The 23,679-nt window shown below is 37.0% G+C and overlaps 2 protein-coding genes across 3 annotated transcripts; one reads left to right on the forward strand and one right to left on the reverse strand.

Annotated features, from left to right (window-relative positions):
- Nucleotides 1-137: 137 nt before the first annotated feature.
- LOC135681042 (gamma-aminobutyric acid type B receptor subunit 2) lies at nucleotides 138-23,220 on the forward strand. Its single transcript, XM_065195308.2, has 19 exons — nucleotides 138-1,377; nucleotides 1,530-1,612; nucleotides 3,406-3,664; nucleotides 4,016-4,153; nucleotides 4,354-4,527; nucleotides 4,864-4,977; nucleotides 5,745-5,810; nucleotides 6,025-6,216; nucleotides 6,553-6,765; nucleotides 7,398-7,464; nucleotides 14,782-14,865; nucleotides 15,146-15,296; nucleotides 15,488-15,620; nucleotides 16,956-17,066; nucleotides 18,252-18,374; nucleotides 19,642-19,791; nucleotides 20,410-20,598; nucleotides 20,894-21,104; nucleotides 21,601-23,220. The coding sequence occupies exons 3-19, from the start codon at nucleotides 3,413-3,415 to the stop codon at nucleotides 22,134-22,136; spliced, it is 2,904 nt and encodes a 967-aa protein (XP_065051380.2). The 5' UTR covers nucleotides 138-1,377; nucleotides 1,530-1,612; nucleotides 3,406-3,412; the 3' UTR covers nucleotides 22,137-23,220.
- On the reverse strand, nucleotides 6,215-14,167 carry LOC135681055 (neuronal acetylcholine receptor subunit alpha-7). 2 transcript variants are annotated; one of them, XM_065195337.2, is made up of 8 exons: nucleotides 13,470-14,167; nucleotides 12,384-12,471; nucleotides 11,661-11,818; nucleotides 11,223-11,267; nucleotides 10,618-10,727; nucleotides 9,712-9,856; nucleotides 9,498-9,591; nucleotides 6,215-9,138 (listed from the first exon to the last, which is right to left on the reverse strand). In XM_065195337.2, exons 2-8 carry the CDS (start codon nucleotides 12,457-12,459, stop codon nucleotides 8,321-8,323), a joined length of 1,446 nt encoding a protein of 481 aa, XP_065051409.2. In that variant the 5' UTR covers nucleotides 12,460-12,471; nucleotides 13,470-14,167; the 3' UTR covers nucleotides 6,215-8,320. The 2 variants fall into 2 exon arrangements, with proteins under 2 accessions (XP_065051409.2, XP_065051408.2); XM_065195336.2 differs by having other exon boundaries at nucleotides 12,384-12,476.
- Nucleotides 23,221-23,679: the final 459 nt, after the last annotated feature.

The raw sequence follows: 23,679 nt of genomic DNA on the forward strand, positions 1-23,679 counted from the left end.
TATACATGCGTATCTTGGATCTTCTGGTAAACAATGACAATAAAATAGTGGAACATGCCATCTGACGAAGACCATGACGGGCTCGAGGCCGCTCCGATTATCCTATAGCGAGGCCAAGCACGAAATCGATAAGAGATGTACACACCCCAGTGTAGGCCTCTAAAGAGAAATAAAGCCTTTATTGTCAAGTTAATCAGTTGGTTTTGGCCTTTTTCATAGTTTATCAAGCAAAGGTTGCCCTTGTGCAGTAACCTCATTTTTAGTAAGGCGTTGGCCCCAAGTTGAGAGAGCTTCGTTAGATAAATACCGAATTTATACAAGGATAACACCTATGTACCGAGTAAGTTCATTCACTTCGGAAAATTTCCAAAACTGTCCCTTGAGATACAAGTGGGCCTTTTGAAATGACTTAAGCATTTTTGATTTTAGCATTTTAGCATGTGTTTGATTTTAGCATTTTTGTACAATCCTTTCTTTAGATTTACTCAACAAGGTTTTACCTAAACTTCCTTGACATAGCCAACTTGATGTGGCATTCATTAAAAGGAGGCGTTTATTAAAAATTTGAAGGTTGATGTTCTTTGAATATTTCAAAATGCGTGATTTCTGGGGCTGGAGATTAATCTGCCAATTTCAAAACTCCGAATGTTAAAAGATTATGTTTTGTTCTTCCCAACTCAATTTCGGGTTATATTCTAAAGCCAGAAGCTTTGAGAGACAGTAACACAAAACCCTAAAATGTATGAAAATTCTTATTTTCAATATGTTAAATAAGTTACAGATTTCCTATACACGTGAATAGGCTAGATACATCTAGAAAGGTCGTTAAAAGAAATTAAAACTCCAAAACAAGACGTATTACCGTGTTAAGGGGGGCTTTTTGACGTTTCAATTCGCATTCCGAAGACCAACTGAGGTCTTTTCATCCAAATACTTTATTGGAATAATTGACTCCAGATTATTAAGAATTTGCCGACCGGACAAGCAAAACAACTAGAAGATGTTATCTATTGGCCAATCCCACGAAACCATGCGTTGGAGACTTTTTCGAGGTATTGTGAAGGAGAATATTGTTAAAAATACTCCTCCGTGTTGACTATTGTTTGTTTGCCGCGAAGTCCAAACACAGCTCACATAGAAAGTGTTTGATAAACGACAATGCATTTGACGAGCAACTGGTGCTAAAATTTGACAAAGGTGAAGGAAATGACGGTGGCAAGAAACCATGATCAATTACTTCGAAGTGCTTAGTGAGCGTCGCAAACAAAATTATGGGAAATATTAACACATTTGATAACTTCCGTGACACAAAGATGAACTGTAACTGAGAAACAAAAGCAATCAGAAGTGTAGGCGAAGTTCAAGTAAATTAATGAGGTAATTAAGACTACTATGTCAGTGGCAACGGGTTTTTATGTGTTTTTGAGTCTCTAGTTGTGATTGTTTCTTGCTCTCTTATGATCGTTAATTGTCTTAGCATCCGTATGCACTCCTGGTTTCATTTGCCGTTATTCATTTTAATTGTGCAGGGCTTGTTGCCGGGTGGATCGACGAAGCTTCTGGTGATTCTCTTGAACAGGAACTGACGAAAGGAAAGCAGTATCGACGAAAGGTGACGATCTTTCGATATAACTAATTCTTACTTATCCAACATATATCTGACACCTTGATATTGTATAATATCAAAGTCTCTAGCGGCATGCATTTTTACTATAAATTTCCGAAGACAAAACGTACATGTTTTTTCTAGTAAAAAATCTTATCTTCCGGAATTTCGATTATGGCACTCACGTCTTATGATTAAGTCTTACGATATTTTAATTTGTCGTAGAGTTAATTCTACTCTATGTGCTTTAGTTTATATATTTTCAAGTAGTATAAAAAACATTCCGTATGCAGCCGTTGTCCCCGACCTTTTGCATGCCTCCAAATTTGAAATTCAGACCCCTTTTAGAAATTTTATTCCCTCTTCAGTATTCAAATGGTTTAAATTGTTTCTTGTGAGAGATTTTTTTAAAAGGCAAAAACAGACATGAAAGTGTTAATACTTAACGTTATTGTTGTCCCATTTCTCTTCATTCCTCTTCATTTATCTTCATATTCGCTATAAATTTATGATAGTTAAATGCTGGCTACAGCAGTCATTTGAAGTTTGAAAGGCATTTAGAAGTACTTGATGGTAGAACTGACAACTGTTGATGATAAATCAACCCATGATTTTCGCCACCCCCTTCCCAGGCTGTTTATGAGTATCTTTTTACATAAAACGCCTCATGTCTGTGCCCAGTAGATCGGAGGGGGGGGAGAGGGGGCGGGGAGGATGTACTTGGCTAGGTCCTGTTTTGCGGTAGAAGTGCCTTTTTGGCTGAAGATGCAAACGCTGCTGTTGGACTCACTGCGAACTTGCATTTCACTTTACAACGACAGGTGCATGGAACATCGCTTAGCTGCATTTGATACCAACTGAATCAGAAAACAGCCATGCAGTGTAAATACTTTCAGCAGAAGAACCTCTGAAATGCCCTAACAATGTCAACTTTACTTTCATTTGTTTACACTTTTAATTAATTATTGCCTTCAAAACGCTGAAAACATATCTTTGCCTGCCATGATTTAACGAGAATCTGGCAGTTTCTTAAACAAAAAAAATAATTTCCATCTGTGGATTTCCAGCGAAGTACAACTCGTCAAACCAGGAAATAATTTGCGCTCAAGCTGAGACTTTTTGATGGGTATATTTTTATGGCTTCTCTTTGTGAGAAATTTCCCACCATGCCAGAGAAAAGGCAAAGAGCAAGGTTTTTCTACGTGTTGATACCACACTTTGCCCAATGACATAACACCATCCCCATATCAAGAGTGCTTTACCATTTTTAATCTTTTAACAATTACTTGATGCATGTTATACACACTTTTTTTATAAGAATACGAACCTTAGGTTGGTCAAAAGTTAAGAACAAATAAAGACCAAGCTGAGGTTGAGCTACTGCAAAATGAAACTTTGAAAAATGTTTCTTTTAAAAAACGAGGAGCTTTTTGCAATCTAGGGGTGCCTCATTGAGGGAATTTCGCCAAATAGAGGATGTCTCACTCACTTTGTGTGCAAACGAGGCCTGTACACTTTCCTAAAGCGCAATAGTGATCAATTGCATTGCTGACACCTCAATTATTAAACAGCAAATTAAGAATTTCAAAGATTTTATTTATACTGAAGAACAGCAAGCCTTGACTTAATTTTGCTGGTTCTTATATAAAAAAGAGTGTATCTATTTGTATATGAAATATTATTAGAAGCATGTGTCTAAGCATGTGTGTAAGCATTTATAATGCTAGGTAACTATTGGCCTCCTTTTACAAAGAAACATTTCTCCTTGGACCTAACTAACCATTGTCTTTGGATTGCAGATTCAAAATGTTGCTGTTTCTAATAACCACCTTGCTTGTAACATCTCATTGTGTCACGGCTGTTTATCCAAACAAAACGTCTACAATTCACTTTGGTGCGTTTGTGCCCTTCTTGGAATATTTTATTGATTATGGTGTTCCAAATGGAAAGGACCGATTTGGATACAAAGCTGCAATTGATATGGCTGTTGAGATCATCAACAACAGATCTGATATTTTACCTGATTACAAAATCCAAGTTCACTTTGGAGAGACTTTCGTAAGTCCAGGGCTTAAATCAAACTTTTCATGGTTGTTTATTCTATTCGTCTTTACTTTGACGTCACCAATATAACGAATCATCACAGTTGCATGAATTTATATTGCCATTGATTTCGATTCCAGTTGTTTTTGTCTTTCTAAGACAATCATGCAAGATTTTTCGCTTGATATCTCGTTGACTGTAGTATGAGAATTTCACTCAAAAGCGGCCATTTTGCATCTTGAAAAACAATGCAGTGTTTCGAGTCCCTTCTTTAATCCTCAAAGACAATCACTAAATAGCCTCGGCCCACCCCCGTAAGCTGTTAATATTTCAATTAAGCAAATTGTTGTTTCTTCTTTCTAACAGGGAGACGCACCTGTGGCTTTGAAGTCATTCATAGATTTTGTGACAAATAAACCGACAAAGATTGGCCTTATTGGTCCTGCCTACTCGCAGGCAGCAAACCCAGTGGCAAATGTTGGTTTAGTCTATGCCATACCACAGGTAATTTATGATAATCTGTATCATTTATTAGCAATGCTTTAAATTATCATATATTAAACCAAAGATTTGGCATTAAGTCCTGGTTTGTATTTTTATTCTAATCTTTGCAATATCTTCTATTGCCACACAGAACCCAAATGTTTTTAAATAGATAGAGTCAACTTTCATGTATTTATCGTTAAAAATGTTCCTAATTTTAGATAACGTACGCGTCTCTGTTGCCAAAGTTGATCAATCGCAGAAAGTACCCGTATTTCTTCAGAACCACGCCATCAATGCTGTCGTTTAATGACGCAAAACTGGCTTGGTTGAAGCACTTTAAATGGGCGCGAGTTGGACTCCTCTATGACTATAGTCAAACCCTCCACTTCGAGGTAACCTGCTTTTATTTTTGCCTCCTTTCCACTTCGAGGTAATCTGCTTTTATTTTTGCCTCCTTTTCCTTCTTGGAAACTTTTTTATTTGATAAATTTTTGGCTAAAAGTCTTCAATATTTGTGTACAAATCATCACGACTCTTTTCCGATTTTTTCTGTTTTTGCCATTAACGCTTTTGTTTTCATCTTCTTTTCCCCTTCTTTGTTAATGCAGATAAATTAGTGAAACATAAAGCTGATTAGTTGCTACGCCTAGAAAACAATATTTCTTTCTGGAATACATTCATTTTAATTGAGCTGATTTTCAAAGTTGAAACATTATTTGGAATTTTAGGCTATCGATAAGCTGCAGAAGTTGCTGAAACAAAATGGCGTCGAAGTTGTAGCAATTGAAGGATTTGCAAGTGACTTTGGAGGCACAGCTGCCGCGGAAGTTAAGAAACTTAAGGTCTGCATAATCTGATTATTTGCTTTTCTTGAAATATTTATAGTTTACATTTTTCTCTTTGTCAATGGTTCTCTCGAAAACTTTCGCAGCTTCATTCGCCACTAGACTTACTTGACGAGCCTCTGTTTCACTACTGCCTCGCTTTACGGACGCTCTGTTGACTGGATGCCTCGTTCAAGGAACAAAGCTCATTCGAAATTGCTTAAAACTTTCGCTTTACATCTCATCACCCCCATAGCTGTTTCCAGGGCCTTAAAAAACTTCATATTATTGTCAACGAAAAGAACAAGGCGTTTATGGCGAATGTTTGATTAATATTCACCTGTTTAAAAGAATTTGTTCTATTCAAGGCAGTCACCACTTTAGTCAAGTATTTAAGCATTGAAAATGGCTTTGAAAAAATCAAACATTTAGTAAACTAAAGCTTTAGTTCACTAAATGTTTGCTTTTTTCAAAGCCATTTTCAAGTTTTGTACCACCAAAAGATTGTTTGCATATTTAAACATTGTTATTCAGTGACAAAGTGAACGCATTATGAATTGAACTCATGTGGAAACAACTATCCAGTTTTGCTACTTTTTCCTGTCAATATTAATTTAAACAGGAGAGAAGGTGAAACGTTTTGCAAATATGGTTGACACTCGAGAACTTGCGTCCGTTGAACTGTGATTTTAAGTTAAGATAATTTTGAAACTGGATACCCGCACAATAATGTTTCATTTTGGACTCTTTTGTCATGCTTAACTCAGCACCCTTTCTTCTTTTAGGAACTCGATGCCAGAATCATTTTCACAGAACTGTCAAGTTGGGGTGCCCAGTCCGTCTTTTGTGAAGTAAGTTCTATTTCCATAAAAAAATCTTTATCTAAACAAACGTTTGAAAATGAGATTTATGTTGTTGATTGCCCTTGAAAATGTAGTGATTGGAAATACCAACAAAAAACAAATACCACTCGCCTGATGTTTTGGGAGAATGACGTCACTGTTTTCTCTTAGCTGCATGTAGTTGCAAAATTTGAAACGAAGGTGTGACTGTTGTCTTTTTTAGGCTTACAAGCAAAACATGTATGGAGAAAAATATGTTTGGTTCGCTAGTGCAGCGCTGGACAAAAACTGGTACAAAAATATGAAGCCATATAATTATTGTAATCCAGAACATTTAAGAACTGCAATTGAGGGATATTTTTACGTCACAAGACTTGATCTGCGGACAGATGGCAAAAGAACACAGAGTGGGCTGGTAATATAATTTCTCTTTAACATTTTGGACGTTCTAAATCATCTATAAGAGATTTAAAAACTAAATAGTCTGTGTTCATGATTGAACATTTATACAGCCAGACGTTGTTATTATACAATTAAAAATCTGCATTTTTACTGAACTTAGAAATTTTTGGAATGATATTTTTGACTTTGCTCATCATCACATTCTTACTGACACCCGCCAATGCAGAATCTAAAGTGTGCTTCAAAGAAAAATAATTCAAACATGAAGCATTATAATGCACAAAGCAATGATCATTAAAGAAAATATTCTCACTCAAATGATCAACCAATCCAAAATCGCTCATTTCAGACTGCTCCAGAGTTCTTCTCCGCCCTGAAGAGACGTGTACCACATGCTTACACATTTGCCTCGTTTGCGTTTGATGCCGTCTGGGTTTTTGCCAACGCCCTTCACAAAATCAGCAAGTCACACAACTTGACAACGTTCAAATACAGGGATCCAAGATTCTCATACCTCACTTATGCACAAACGATAATTAATGCAAAGTTCGAGGCCATATCGGTGAGTTGTCCAACCAATTTTACGCGTAGGCTCCAGTGATAAAAGATAATGTTTTATAATTATTATCAAGCAGTCAACAATAGAGTCTACCCCCTTTTTTCTAGCAGTTTCTCTTTCTACTTAGATTGATAAACGTGGTATTTTCCAAATCATTTACATGTAAGTTGAAAAGGATGTGTCCCGGTAATGAGCCCTGGCAAACACCAAAGTGTAAGATTAACAAACAGGTCGCTCAGCGCATGGGGAAAACTAATTCTGGCCCGTTTGCGACCTTTCACCCTCCTGGATGTATCATGATAGAAATTGAAATGATAAACTGGAACTCCTTTGTTTCCAACTATAAATTGGAATTGTTTCCAACTTTAAATGAAAGAAAGTAAAAATAGCAATGAATCTAGAAAGACTTTTAGACAAGACATATTTTGATTGAAGCTAAAATGTATTGTGTTTGGAAGTTCGTTTTGGTGCTATTGTCAAAAGTGTATTTTCTGTTGTTTATTTTATAAGCAAGACTGCTTTTTGCTATCTGTCACTGCATTAGTACTTCAAAGCAATATATATATAGCTGATAGGCATATAGTTGTAAGTTCCTGTTGTATTTACTGGTTGAACTCCTTGTTTGTTGATTTCAGGGACCGCTGCGCTTTGATAAAAGCAGTGAGAGGCTTGGTTACGTCATGGTCGGTCAGTTCGTAAACGGTAAGCCGTTTTAACCTTGATTCTTCGCCATTTGCAACGAAACTTTAGAACAACTAATTACAAATGTTTTGATGCCATATCACTTTAGGCCTAATTTTGGTTGCCAATTTGATTCAGGTTTGCACTACTGAAGCGGGAATTATTCTAGACGAGAATGGCTGTTTATTGCGCGTAATTAAGCCAATTTTAAATCATCGTGAACTATTAGATACATATTGTTATATCAAGCAACTAAACAGCTAGTCAGCGTTAATTAGTTATCAGATTTTGTCGCTCTTTCAAATGCGGTTCGTCTGAGTTTCACACCGATCGTCTGATTTTCTACCACGTCATGGAACCCTGGATCGACTTTATCTGCATAGTGATTGTTAATGATTTGTTTAAGCTATTGAAAACTGCAAAGAAAATCAGTTAATTTCATTTCTGTTACTGGAATTTTTCCGGTTTAGCAGGATACTTTAAAATTTTGATGCATTTTCTCTAGAAGGCAACAATTTAGAATTTGGAGCCATTTCTGTTCTGGTGAAGTTTCCGAAGTCCAGAAAAACGTCCTCCTCTTAACAAAATCCAAAGCTCTGAAATCTTTCCTCAGAAAAAAGACGACGGGCGTGGTTTGGGTGTGGCACATATTTCTTATGTTCTTATTTGTCTTCTTCACGGTCGTTGCCAATGTGATCGCTATTCCGACTCTGAAAGTGACATAAGCAAGAATTGTTTGGACAGGTAGCAAAGTTAATTTAGAGGTTTTTTACAAGCAAGCCAAATTCTCTTAAGCAATCGACGCATTTATCCGTTTCACCGCTCGTATCAAAAACCACGTGTTCAAGCATCGTTATTGTATGGAATCAAACCTTGGCTAGCCATGCATGATTTCTAAAGCTAAGATGATGATGGCACATGAAAAAATTATCAAGACCAAAAACACCCAAAGGAAGACCTTGTCGAGATAAGCCGCAATGCGTCTCCAGTTTTCATTGTTCTTTTCCGCAACAGCAGATTCATCCAGTATTTTCTCCATTGGCGCGAAATACGTTCCTCCGTTGCTCGGTTTTTCGTTTTTCATTGGACATTTTTCCAAATCAAAGAATTCTTCATCTTCGCAGAACATTTTTCCGTCTGTTTCTAGCACTGGTTTTTGTATGCTTGACTTTTTGCGCTCAACGTAGGTTCTCATGCTAGCTGTTCTCATTCGGGTGATCAGTGAGCTTCCATTTCTGGATGGCAGTTTTTGGCTTCGGGCCAGTCGCAACAAGAATTTCGGTGGTTTCGTCTCTTTCCTTGAAAGGCTAACATTGATCGTCGAAGCTACATAGGCGATAATCATGATGTAGAACAGAGTGACGTATAGTACTCCAATGAGAGGCGCTCTGTGCGCTGTTTTGGGCAGATCTTCAGAAATCACCATTAAGTAGACTCCCATTGTCAGAAGAATAGTTACGCCAAAGCCGATTCGTTCGCCGCTGGCGGCTGGTATGAGAAAACTGAGCAAGGAGAGGAAAACCACTGCACAAACTGGGAACATCATGTAGAGAAGAAAGAACAAGGGTTTTCGCTTGATCTTCAGTTCGTAGATTAGTTGCTGGACAGGCTCATGGCAACAATCGTAATGCTTTTCAGTGTTTGACGCAGCCATTCCCTTGTACTCCCATTCGCCATTTGTCACATGATGGTGACCTAGGAGAAATCAACTTAACTATTCAACCTGAATTTACTCATAAACATCAGAAATTGTAACGCTTTTGTTGATATTAAAGGAATTTTACAATAAAGTAGAGCAAGGAGGTAACTCAACATAAATTTTATTGTTTCTTAATTTTTGAATGGCCTTTAGTTCTTGTTATGCTACTTTTTTAATAGTTAATAATTCAATAGGACAAGGAGGAAGCTCGAAAATACGAGATATATTTTACTTGTTAAATTAGTAGTTGATAAAACATGCCTGACAATGCTTTTAGTATTAATCATAACCATAGAAAGCTTTAGAATTAACAATTTTCAATATAATCTCAGGCACATCTGCAGAAGTCTCATACCTTTGTTCTCGTGCATTTGCTCAGGCACTTCGTGGAAGAGTAATCGAAGCCTCGATTTCGTGTATGATAAAGAGGCAAAGACGAGCTTGCAAACCTACAAAGAAAAAAGCTTTTGATGTGTTGTTGTTCCTGTTCCTATTTAAGTTATTGCCTTAAAAAAAAATTCTAACCAAAGAAGGACGTTGAAATTCAAAGAAAGAAGCTCTCATCTCACCTGTGTGTCCACTGGGAACCAAGTGATATCAACCTCACAGGAACTTTTCCAAACCACAGGGACATACCACACAACAGTGCCATTGTGGAAAACATTGACAGGTGCTTTGTACGTATCTTGTGGTGATTTGTTCTGGTCTTCAGCTCTACAACCAAGACAGCCGTTATTTCAAATGGGTTTCAGGGACACATTTGTAAATGGCAGCGTTTTTTGAACTGAAAGCCAGCTGCAAAGACTCCGTTAGGATAATGGTTAGCGCTAGCTGGGTTTGTGTTAGGACTAGGTTAGAGGTTTAGTATAGGGCTCTGGGCCTAGGGCTAGACTTAAGGATAGATTGGGGCTAGTCTTGGAGCTAGGGTCTTCCTTTACATTGTCAGCTAAGAGTACCCCATTTGCAAAAAACTATTCATGTAGGCACATCCAACCAGGTTGGATCTCCAACATTAAAACAACGTCTTTCGTAATATCTTAAATGGCAACACTCTATTTTTAAAAGATATCAGGGAATGTATTTACCAAAGAGTCAACGAGTAATAATATTAAGTCGGAGAATAAGGTTGCAATGTTGCATCAAATGTTGGGTTACATTTAGAATTCTGCTTTTTGTTTATCGTTGTCTGTGGTTGCTTGTAGCAAATTTAATCCTACCATGATATCTAATTTGCTTCAAGATCTTGCGAAGATGCTAATTTCTAAATCAAAATTCTCAATAATTCTGCATTAAGTAGACTAGAAGTCATTGGCTAGAAGTCATTTCGTAGATTAGCTTTTTAAGCAGAGTGGCTTCTTTTCCACAGATACTGTTGACAAGTTACCTAACAGCAGTTCCCAAGGAACCGATCAGAAATATACAAGAAAATAACAGTACAACAATTGTCATGTATTTTGTTGTTGTTGTTCACTCACGTATTATAAAGCATGATATCAGGTGTCCAGATACTTGATGATTTCAGTGTGATGATGTCTGTTCCATTAAACTCGGTCTCGTTCCATCGTAAATGAGGATCTTTCCATACCTGTTTGTTCAAATTAGACACAAAGTTTCAAAAAGCAACATTAACTCGCCTATCATAAAAGGAATTCATTTCATCTTCACAAATAAAATTCGCCTCTACTTGTTCCACTTGCAGTACCTTGCTCTTTCCACCCGGACATGGACATCCATTTCCCCCATGTTACCCTTACCTCTCATCTTTCAAGTCACTCCTCCCACCCCACTTTTATTTTCAGCCTCCCTTTTCTTCACTCACTGATTCTTGCTCTCCTCTTCCACAGCCAATCCCTTCCTTTATCGTTTTCCATTAATTATTACGCCATTTGTTCATCCATTAATTCATCTTAAAAGAGGGTTTGTTACAATAGATCGTCTAGCAACATCCAACAAGCATGTGTTCTTTCTACTATGCTGTTGGTTCGTAGAGTCAAGATCAAGCAAGCATTGAGCAAAAGTTCTTGATATGGACATTGTTGCCACTGTGAAATATGATCAAAATGAGGACCGCACAACTTACCATCATGACAAATGTATGTAGTATGAGTAATTGATTCACTGTCACCTAATGGAGAAAAGTAAATAGTTGGTACTTGCAATTCTTTTCAAGCAATCTAACCAACAATAGCAATTGAAGAAATAAAATTTGTGGAAATAAAAGAGGCAAAGGACGGCTCGATTTTTTTGCCTGGTTGTTCAAATTCTTCTTCCCTGGATAAGGGCCTTTGTTACTTGTTCCCTTAATTTGATACCTGTAGGTGGGGTCAGTTTAAAATTGGCTTTAGCGTAGTGTTTTGAAGCTCCGTTCTTTGCCATGTGTATAATGTAGGCCCTTTCCTTGGCTTCTCCTGACTTCTCTCTCGTTATAGCTGGCTTGTGGTTGATTATCAGGTGAATATTTCTCGAAGTTGAAGATGATTCAGAAATTGATGAATAACAAATGATTCTCAACACATACCAATTTCTCGAGTTTGTTTATTTTGAGATCATAGTAAACAAGTACTGGTTCTTTGTTTGAGTGAACAGGACGACCAACGTTCTTGTAGTTTTTCGTGAGCTTTTCGACGAGCATAATTTCGTAGTCGAAGGTGTCATTCGATTCTGGTTCATCAGCAGCTAAGTGAAGATCGAATGGATTATTGCTGAATGAAAACAACTGAAAAAAGTTGATTTTGTGATTTTTTCGTAACAGCATGAAGATCTTAAATTATACCTCCAAAAAAATGTTCATACCCGATTTAATTTCATATTTGAGAAAAATCTTTGCTAAATAAGCGTTTTAGTGGCCATGAAAAGTGATTGTACTAGTAAAGATGTCGATATTATCAAATATTCTATGTTCTTAATTTAATTAGATAATATTAAAGGGATGTTAGAGTTTTCATTTTCTTTGATGATTTCTAGAAAAATATCAGAATAATGCTTCTTGATAATGTCAAGCAACTTTGCAAATTTTATGATAATCTCATTTAGAGAGCTTCTCAGCTGCCAGTCTATCCTGTTGCTTTGCTCGTTAGTAGTTTTGTTATTTCAGTTCATGGTAGAGTTAACGTTTAGTACTAATATTTGATTTGCTTTGAACTTGGCAAATTGTTTTAAACTTGCAATTTAACAAAATCATTAAACGTCGCGATGTGGGTTGTTCTTAAAGAAAATCACAGACTTGTTGTAATTGGTGTACCTGCTGTCATTGCTAAGACTCCAATTAAAATGAAGACGAGAACACAGCTGCATGTCATTTCATTCGCTGATTTCATTTTCTTTGCTCTCTGCTCTGCAGTTAAGAAGCACAATGAAAATTTGATTGAAACAAATCGAACCAATAAAGAACATCAGACGCAACGATTGCTGTCACCACCATTGCAATTTTTGTCTTGCATTGCATTGATCACAGCATGTCGATAGTAGTTTAAGCAAAGAAATGCTAACAAAATGTTAAGGTATTGTCATATGCAAAGATGCCTCTGCATCGATTGCATCTGCATTTATGTCAAATTCATTGTTTTTGCCTTTGGCTAAGACATTGAAAGAGGAGGTTTAAGGTTGTATTGATATATCACAACACTGCCTGTTATTGAACGAAAGTAATTATATGTTATTTGCAGCTGGCATAGCAATGACGCATTTGCTATGCTTTACACGTAATGCATCAATTATAGGATTTGTTTTCTATATGTAATTCTCTAGGTTTTGGCGTCTTTTGCAATCATTACAAGGATCTTCAATCCGCAAAGGAGCAGAAACAAGTCTCTATTTTTAGCTTTTGGTATCTTCTTTGTGCTGAATGGTTTGCTTACGGTTTCCTGCCGAAGTTTTTATTTCTTTCTACGAAAATAAAAATCTTCCTTTAGAAATTCATGCTTGAGTTTGATAAACCTGTTTGACGTTCTTACGATGCAAAATCTTGTTAAGTCACAGAGCCACAAACACTTGTGTTGAAAATTTGCAACTAGAAGCTGTTATCCTTCACCCTCCACATTACACCCATACAACAAATGAATTTAACAAACTGCACCGATCGGTTGGTGACTATATATCTGCATTTCTTTCGCAGATATAAAATCAAATACGAACAATATCTATTGCGATATAGTGAAAATAAAATATCACAAATCAAAACGATAAAATTTGTAAAAATTATCATATTAAAATAAGACATTCTGAAATCAACCAAGATAGTCTATAAAGTTTAAAGCGAAAACCATTGATCGTTAAACATGTTTAATGCAACTCTCTTCAAATTTTTAAGTAGATTTTATTCACAAACCTTTAAAGATAAAAAGACAGCCTTTTCCTGTTTTGCACTATCTTCTTGGTCACCTGCAGTGAGTCAAAAATTCCCCAAACTAATCTCATCTCACCCGACCCTTCTTTTTATTTCTCCGCTAACAAAAGCTCATATTTTCGCTTTGTGCCATTGAATAGCATTCGATGCTCCTTCTCAGTGTCTTTTAGCAATTATCGCAGATTACATAATGAAAGGCTAAAGCCTTGTTTCCATATAGCCGTAAGGCTGCCTGCGACTGCCTGCGACTGCTTTCTGCCATCTTTCATCTCCCACCCTTACAGTATCACCGGCAAACTAGGTAAAGTAACTAGGTAAAGTTTGAGCGGGAAAAACTGGCGAGCAAAATTCAACAACAAACATGGCTGCTGCAAAAAACGAAGGATTATTGCTTTGATATGAATACATATTGCTACTTGCTTACACAGAAGAAGACGCAATAAAGTTAAGAGAAAGCACAGGTTTTGGGAGGAACTTTATGGTCCTTGCATTTCTTGTCGTACATGGAACGATAATTTCTTATGCAGTCCATTAGCTTTTCATTACTAATTTCTGAGATCTGTTCCGAAGTTTCGACTACGAAAGACGAGGACGACGCCATGTTTTTTGGAAAGATGTGACAATGAAAAACAATAACAATTTCCAAAGGCCCTATTTCAATTGGTTCTTGCACATCACATGATTCGTTTGAACAAAAGAATGCCGCAGGCAGCCGCAGGCAGCCGCAGGCAAGGCGTTGCCGTAAGAGCCGTGAAAAGTTGTCTGCGGTACCGTGAGAAAGCGTTTCCATAAAAAATTATCTGCCGGGGATACCGTAGGGATAGAAGATGGAAGATGGCAGAAAGCAGTCGCAGGCAGCCTCAGGCAGCCTTACGGCTATATGGAAACCAGGCCTAAGCCTATAAAATCGTAACTGAATGGTTTGTGACGCAGGCTACTAAAGCCTGAATTGTGTACGGGTTTTTAATCTAGTTTAAACTGAATACGAATTTTGACTCCCCGTGTAAGTTATCAAAAAGTCCTCCACAAGTTATTACATCGTTCACTTCAGCAATGTTGGCAGGCAAATAATCCATTCCTTAATGATTCCTTGAGCTGCAAACCCGGACAAACGGTGTTGTTATTTTGCAATCCCCTCGTTCCAATTCAATTTTTGTATCTCTGCTACTAAAATGATGAAGGAAAAGGGTAGATTTTTACCAGACTTCATTGCTTTGCATACTAGATCAATTTCTTTTTTATTTTCGATTACAGCCAACACCGGCAAATAACTTGTAATGTATTTCTTTTCTAGAAAGCTTTACCAAAATCGCGCTACACACATCAACAACGGGAAATATCACATTTTATACTGGGAAGCGTGAAACCCTTTTTAATGGTGAGATCGTCAATGAATCACTCCAATCGCTCCATTCAGTTACTCCATTGCCTTAGTCAAAATAAGTGATCAATCGAATCATTTCAATCTTTAGTGCTGAAATCAATAATTGATGATAATTTACCAGCTAGCTCGTCGTTCTTTATAACGCGGATATTAACAAAATCCTTTTTTAACATTTTTATTCATAATACGTGGTCATTACATCTACTTGTCAAAATTTCTGCTAGACGAAATAATCAATTATGTATTTCTAAAGTTTTTATTCCTTTATTTCTAGGAAAACCACCACCACTAGATCACACCGTTAAATCGTTTGTTGCCAAAACATTGTCAACTCCTGCAATTGCTGTAATGTGGAGTTTTGCTGCCTTTGGTCTCATTGTCGCCTGCTTTTTTCTTTATTTCAATATTAGATACAGAGAAAACAGGTTTGTGGCTTTTCTTTTAATATAATGTCACCAGCACAGGCCCATCAGATGCAAAAAGCTAAATAATCGTTTTTTCAATAATTCTTTGATATGACAACTGACATTATCTTTAAAGAGAAACGAGCGCATTTTCGTTGAGCTGGTTCCGTTTTGCTTTTTTTGTAGTCTAATTTACTTCCTTCTTTCTCCAGGTTGATCAAGATGTCTTCCCCGATGATCAACAATGTGATCATTATTGGCAGCATTCTGTGCTACGTTGCTGTCATTCTTTTTGGATTGGATACGAGGCTGATTGAAAAGTGCTCCATTCCTCGAATGTGCAATGTGAGCGACAAATCTTTATCAAACACTCAAGTTTCTACCATTGACGCTTTGCGATAACGTAGCCTCAAGATCTTCGAGAGAGCCTTCGCGATAAACTATTTGGGAAGTGTCAGCAACAGAATTTTTAGGATGGCATTTTTGTTTACAATCAAGGGTTCAGCGAGTAGAAAGGAGAAATTCATATATTTGAATCTATTAAGGGCGTTCTACATATTTTAATCGTCTTTAGTGCGATTTGTTTAGGAAGCACTTTTATCAGCATGGCTTGGCAATGGAATTTTAATCTCTCTCTCCAGACTGTGCCTTGAGTGTTCAGCTTAACTCACTAGGTCACATATATAAAGCTAGAAAATTTGTGCCATTTTTGTTTTTGAAAGAAGGCAGAGAGTTTTCAGAGATAAATTCATCATAAACTTGTCCTTTGTTCATAATAAAATTTATTCATTTGCTAGCGATAGTAGATTTGTTTCTTCTTTCTCAAGAATATTTTTCTACCAAAATCGATTTTTCCTGCACTTTTTCCGGTACATAGTTGTACAGAGTGAAAAAACATTGTAAAGGAAAATGCGAGCCAAGCAAACTTTCCATAAATGCGCCATTTCAGCCAATTTGATTATTTTCCAATCATGAGCAGGAAACATCAGCTGCTGACGCTCTTACAGGAAGGCTACTTCACAGTTCAGCTTTATGTCCATATTCGCTTGCTTTAGACCCTAGACGCACCGAACAAGATTTCAGAAAGAACTTCTGACACATTTAATCTCTATTGTTCATAGAGAAAAGGGATTAAGCTTGTTAGTAAACAAATGCTGATTTTCCAGTGCGGCCACCCAAATTGCCACTGAACCAAATTCACTAATCCCCCAAAGGTCCCGTCGTCCTGCACCAGAGCAGGACGAACTCTGGAAAACGGAAACGATTAACAATTAACGCATTTTTCTGGCGCCACAGAATACCCAAAGTCAAATCGTTCTTTGTTTTGAACCACTTCACATTAACCAAACAGCAAACAATCGAATTTCCAAGCGGAAATCGGATTCTCTTTGTCAAACTTGAAAAGTTTTCTCGATTTTCCACTTTGACAAAGATAATGAGTTTTACGTCAGTGCGTTCAGGGCCTTAGTGTAGACAAGATTATTGCGTGAGCTAGATTAATTTAACAAGGTCGAATTTTTGTAGTATCAACAAGCTTTGATTTTCTTCAAAACCTTCCTGGCTGTCTTCTCAAAAATCAATTAGAATTTCACTATCATTTGCCCAATTATTTCTACTTTTTGAACTATTTTTCTACTTTTCAATTGGCAAATTTCACGTCAGGTTTCCTTTCTGTTTTAGGCATTTGTTTGGATCTTGAGCTTTGGTTTTACTCTCTCATTCGGAGCTTTGTTTAGCAAGACATGGCGGGTTTACAAAATATTCACGGCTGCGAAATCAATGGAAAGAGTTGTGAGTTTATTTTCACCTGTTTGGTTGATGTTGCAATGCATTTCTTGCCTTTTTTGCTTATTTTAATTCATTTTTTGAAGGATAACTTTCATGTTGGCGGTGTCGTTTTTGTCTGCCAGAATAATATTATTGGACTGTTTCTAAGCTGCGTCGAGGCTTTTCTAGCTTGATATCTTCATAAGAACCAAAATTCTAAGGCTGACGACGGATCCACGTTATCATTTATCCTGCAACACAATGTCTTTGTTCGTTCATTTTGCGCAATTTAAGCAAGATCTGCATTTTGTAGCAAAGATCTATAAGATAGATTTCGGTGAGAAAGCAACAAAAACGATTATATTATAAGATGCTGGCTGATTTGCACTGTCAGCTAGACAGTTGAAAGGTGGTGATGCATGTAGTGTGCTCGTCTTTTATGATTTGAGCACGGCTAACCGGCCTTGTCTATAATGAATAATAAGATGTAATATACATGACTATGATTATCATGGATAAAATTATATTCCATTGCAAAAATATAGATTATTATGATTAAGTTGTTTACAGTTTAGTTATTTCTGGATCATTTGCACTCGTAAGACAGAAAATGCCTGCCTTGAATGTGTATCATGAATTTAAACGAAGGGTTTTTGAAAAACAGTAAGCTCACAGACCCGTTTGTAATGTTTTGTAAAATCACTTTGCATCTGCCTATTTGGTATTTCTACATTTTTCTCAAACTTCAAGTGAAAAGAAGCGTCAGTATTATCCCATTTCAAACAGCAAACACCAACTAGTTTGCAATGAGATTTTATTCGCTTCTGCTTTTCTTTGTTCAACAAATTTTCATTCAAACGATTAATTCTTCGAGTGTATGTTCCTTTTAAGATTTAATCGAACCGACAAACAGTTTCGTGTCCTTATTGCAAACTTGATGTAGTGGGATAATATGGCGTTTTATGGCATTATTGGATTGCGTTTCATTACCTTTCTAGTCATTTGCGCTCTTTTAAAACCATACACCTGTTGAGATGTTGATATTCCAGCTGAGATAATTTTCACTCTTTTTCATTCTCATAGTTGATAAACATTTATCAGTGAAAGATATAATACAAGTTTAAATGAAATATTTTCTTTCCACCCTGTACCCGTTAAACTGTTTTTCTCTGTTTTAAACTGTTTTGAATTATTTTTTTGTATTTTCAGGCCATTCTTGATCGCCATCTGTTTGGAATCATTTTTGTACTGATTGGTGTTGATGTTATTTTGCTGACAATGTGGATGATTGTTTCTCCTTACAACCTAAAAATCACCGAAATATCTAGAGTTGTAAGTTGCTAGCTTTTTACTTCAGATACTGAAAGACCTGTTCGTCTTGGAATACTGTATTGGATGAAATCAATTGCATTTAACATCGACAAAGCTAAAGAGATCGTAACAAAGATTTTGTAGTAGGCTCAGGCTTTGGGTTATCGTCATGACAAACATTGTGCAATGCCTTTCGTTGATTAAATCCTACACCCACTTATTGCTTGCGAAAAAAGATGAAGCTGAAAGATTTACGTTATGCCTCCAGGATTTTTAGAATAATAACTGCACAAACTACTCACATACAAGCTAAGATTGTCTGGAACAAATATTTGCTTCTCATCTCTTCTAAGTAATGAGTCGCAATGAGTCATTTTGTAGTGCTGCAATTTGGTTTTCATTTTGAACAGCATTTCAACATACTTTGTTGATATTTAAGAATAGAAAGGAAATTTATAGTTTCAAGCATATTTGCAATTGTTTGTAATCTCGTTAGCCTTAAGGCAAGGTTTTGATGCTCGAAAATCGCTGCGCAGGGTTTGTTTGTAAACTTTTCAAGTTGCATTTCCCTTATTGAATGGAAAATCGAATTTCAGATCTAAGCATTATCATACGTGCCCATTCAAAACATATGAATGGTTCAATCATTAATGTGTTAGATATGGTTGTGTAAATGGTTTTTATTTTAATTGAAACAAATAATTTAGCGATAAATTCACAAAATGTAGTTTTTGACTGAACAGTGGGATATGACGTAAGAGAAGCAGCTTTGTGATGGCGTCTGCTATGATTTTTAATGAGGCCGCCGTTGAATCGAAATACTTTGAATATGGACTCTCAGTTATTTTAATTGTACAGCTTATAAATATGCTTTCTCTGATTTCTCAGTGAAATTTGATTTAACAACTATTACATATGTTTATTTGTATTCATGCTTGTTGATTGGGCGGTGAAGTGTTGTTTCCTGTGGGAAGGAGGCTTGTTATGGGAAGGTGACTTTCCAGGGACTTACCACAGCACAGAATTATGGTAGGCTGGAAGCAAATTTTGAATTGCATTTTTACCAGGTGAGACAATGGTTGTGGGAAAAACATTATAAAGAAGAAAGTATCTTGGCCATCTGGCTTTCTTCTCTGTAGGAGTGAGGGGTCTTAATTCCTGTAGCCTTTTTGAAGAGGATCCAACTCACGTCATTGAGTGCTCTTAGTCGTCAACCTAGAAGCTCTTGGACAGAAGCAGCCAACTGTTAGATAGCTGAAAGGCTGAGCAAGTGTTTGATGTTTTTCAGGGAAACATTATGCGTGATGTCATAGAGGTTACTCAAGTGTTCCACTGTTCTGCCAAATTTGGACTCTATTTCTCATCAGCTACCATCGCGTACAAGGGAATCCTTCTCTTCTTTGGCCTTTTCTTAGCCTGGGAGACCAGACATGTCGAGGTTTGTTCAGTGTCATTCAAGTTTTTTCTTGTACATTTTTTGTTTTTTTTCCGAGCCATTCTTTCCTTATGTTTGGAAGGTGTATTTGGAATCCTTTGTTAAACGACAACATATACGTAAAAGACAGTATGAAAAAGGGTAAACAGTTTTGGCATTGCTTTTTCCCTTGAGTTTAAGCCTGTGACGAAGCTACAGTTCACTTTGGCAAAAAAATTTCAAGAAAATAGATTTTATCTCTATTATCGATTTGAGAGTTTTCGAAGAATTAAGCTTTCTAGGATTGAAATTCTCCAAACTGAAAGATCGTTGCCCGTTGCGTGCTTGTCTTCGACTCAAAAGTTAAGGCGCAAAAATTAAGGTGATACTGCTAACATTAAGGTGATACTGCTGTCAATACATTTGCCATTGAATCTTTTTTCTGCTATCAAGAGAAGAAATTTCTTTTTGATGACTCCTCCTGTGACAAAGAAAGATACGACAAAGGGTAATCAAAGAGCTCCTTGGGTGATATGACTCCTGACATCCTTAAAAGTTTCAGTTTTCTGCAACAATCAATTATGTATAATCTGACTATCATTTATTCAATATGAGCTGAAAATATTGCTGCATTTCTTTAAGGTCCCTGCATTAAACGATTCCAAGTTCATTGGAATGGCTGTGTACAACGTGGCCGCTATATCAGCGATCGGGGTCACGTGCACATATGCATTGAGCGACGCAGCCTCGAATGAAGCCAGCTACACAATCGTTTGTTTGTGCATCATTCTGTGTACCACTGTCACGCTTTGCCTTGTGTTTCTACCAAAGGTAGGCATTATCACAGGGATTTCTGCATTTCACATAAAATTGCTTCTTACAAGGTTTACATAAACAAAAATTCCATAGGCCATTTACAATGTGTTGATGACAACAAGAATTGTTTCTTCTGTTGTCTAATCGAGGGAGACCTTTTGTGGGTGTATTTTTATTGACTGTGATCGATTGATTATCTGTTTTGTTTGTTTTCTGGCCCCTGATGCACATTCGCTTTCTTTTTTAAGACATCTGATTGAAGTAAATTTTGTCTCGATATGTTTGATATCTTGACCATCTCTGATTCTAGCTTACCTTGCTCTTTGGAAAAGAGGCTAACATAATAGTCGAAACCTCGCGTCTCTCAACCTTGAAGAACCGGCCAACATCAACCATATCTGTCACGGGGAAAGTCCAACAGAAAGAGCCTTTGAGTAATGGCAGAAATGGCAGTGGCCTTGTTCACGCGAAGCATTCTGTGACGACGCTCTCGAGCATTGCCTCGCTACCAACAGAGTGTGGTAAGGAGCTGCCTTTTCCTTTTATTCAATATGATTTTATATTTTATATGTTGAAGTTAGTGGAATAATGAAGCATTACTTGGAATTCACGAGAAATGACTTAAAGATGGCACTTTGTAGACCCAAAATTTCGATGTTGTAAAGAATCTTTTCTGGTGACTAACTCAGTTAATTAAACATGTTAAAACAGACCCTTTCAGGTGCCTTCAGTTCCGCTTTTCATAGCAATGACCCCAAACAGTTGCGAAATTACAATCTTGTCTACTGATGATAGTTGCACTTGTTGAGATGACGGCCTCCAGTCCACTGAACATTATCACTGTTAGTGCACCAGTAAATGAAAAACACTGATATATGTTTACCTTTGGTCAGCACGGCCTTCTACTATTTCTCTACTACTTCTTTGAATAAATGGGGCAATAGGCCTATAGTACAATGTACTATACTATAGGACCGCTCACCTAGCTATTAGATTTTTTTCATTTGTTTCTGTCAGGCCTGAATTCCTTCGATACAAAAGCCTGGTCAGCTTCAATGAGCGAGCTTTCCAGTAGCTGCCGCAGTGAGGAGACGCTAGCATCCAGCGTGAGCACCACATTACCATTGAGCACGCGAAAGCAAGGCGTCAGCGGAATGCCCTCTAACGGCCGCGTTTACAACAAAAGTGGCTCGATGTGCGAGCTGACGAGTCATAAAAGAAAGGTTTCTGATGCACCATATTGTGGCGAGGTCAAAGAATCACCCGAAGAGTCAAATACGTCATTATCGGAAAGTAATGCCAAGGCCAACGCCGAGGAGTCTATGATGAAATTGCCAAATGGCGTATCTATAGACGCTGGACCCGAGCCAGATGTGGTAACAAGCCCTTTGAAGCCTAGAATATTGCCAAAAGATGAAGTCGACACCAGTTTGGGAAAGAAGGCCAAAGTTGTTGAAACCGACATAAACGCTGACCCGACCGTGGAAAATGATGATGGAGATGCCAACAGTGACTCAAAACCAGTGGCAAACGGTACTGCATCGTCTGCGTGAGATGCCCATATGATTTTGTCTATATATTTGATTTAACCTCGTCTTCAACAGTATAAAACTTGAGATCGAGGCTTCTTTTTAAATTGTCAGATTAATCATTGACAAGATGTACATGTTACATGACATGATTTTACCAATACCGGAGAGCATTCTGGGTTATGTAGAAGTTTTGAGTGAAGAAGAGAATTTAGGGTTTCCTTTCAATTTTTCATTGCCTTTTGAGTTAAAATATATTTATACAAGGTAGCAATTCAAAAGAGCTTTTCTGTTGGAATAAAAACTAAGATACAATATTTGCAGTTTCAAAGGAAACAAAACAGCACGTATTTCTATGCAAATTAATGCAGGACAATATCTAAAATTGTGCAGGCATCTTTCATTAGTATCTATCTCATTACGAAACATTTTAGATACAGTAGAGTAACTTGCCCCAAAACGTAAAGCCTTGGCTTTAAGGGCTGCTATATAGCAAGGTATTTTGTTAAGCACCGATCAAGTAAAAGAGATCTACATTCATTTACCACATTACAGCCTTAATTTTGCTGGATGCAAATCTCTCAATGTAAGTCAATAAATGAATAAAAATGCATCTCAGGCTGGATTTCCTTAGAATCCAGTCCAGTTTCAAAACTCCTGTTCCCTCAATCCCCGTACAAATAACCTGTAAAAGGCCATTGGTGTGGTCACAACTAACCGGTCTACATTTATTCGTTCTCCTCGTAAAGTAAATACGTTTCTTTCAACAATTTGTGTTTTAGACAATTAGTATATGTTTCATTAATTACGATACTTGTATGTAACATAAAGCGTCCGTCACACTTAGATGGTAATTTATGCATGAATCATAAGGCTTACAATTTAACATAGATTATGAAAAACATGCAATATTTAAGCATCATTGTTAATTATTTCTGCATATAGACATATTCAAAATTTGCGAAATTGGCTCCATTTTAGCTATCAGCTGTTTTACCATTCTCGTATCCCTGTATCAATCTTTCCAATCAATAGTCTTGTCTCGTACTGGATTAACATTTCAAGATTATATAATATTTTTCACAGTTTCTCCGACATGCAATTGGCACCACCAAAAGGATACACCATTATCCCTCGTGCCATTTTATTGGAATTATTCTTTCAATTTTTCGTCAAGATCGAATTGCTGGATCGTTTAAAAGCGAGGAGCGGAGCTTATAAGGGCTCCAACGGTGTTGTTTTTATCGTTAAAACCCAGAAGGTTCTGTTATTTGGTAATTTTGCTTCTTTCAATGAAAACGTTTCTGATATCTGAAAAAGGCACGTGTAGTCTTGTAAATCTTTTCCGGGACAAGGCCTTTCACAGGTTCTTAATAGTCTGAAAATGCAAAAGTAGTTTCAACAAAAACTATTTTGTCACTGGTTTCCTTTGAGTGTGGTATGATAAAGCTCTTTCATTAGGTAATTCCAATTATTCTTTAAGCTATAAAGTTGCAAAGTTACCCCTTTACCATGTAAGGTTCTCCTTTCCACAAAGATAAAGCAGTCATAGAGAGGATACAACAAT

The sequence above is a fragment of the Rhopilema esculentum genome, chromosome 18 (genome assembly GCF_057945365.1).
Source record: "Rhopilema esculentum isolate cy_ngs chromosome 18, ASM5794536v1, whole genome shotgun sequence".
Taxonomy (NCBI): Eukaryota; Metazoa; Cnidaria; class Scyphozoa; order Rhizostomeae; family Rhizostomatidae; genus Rhopilema; species Rhopilema esculentum.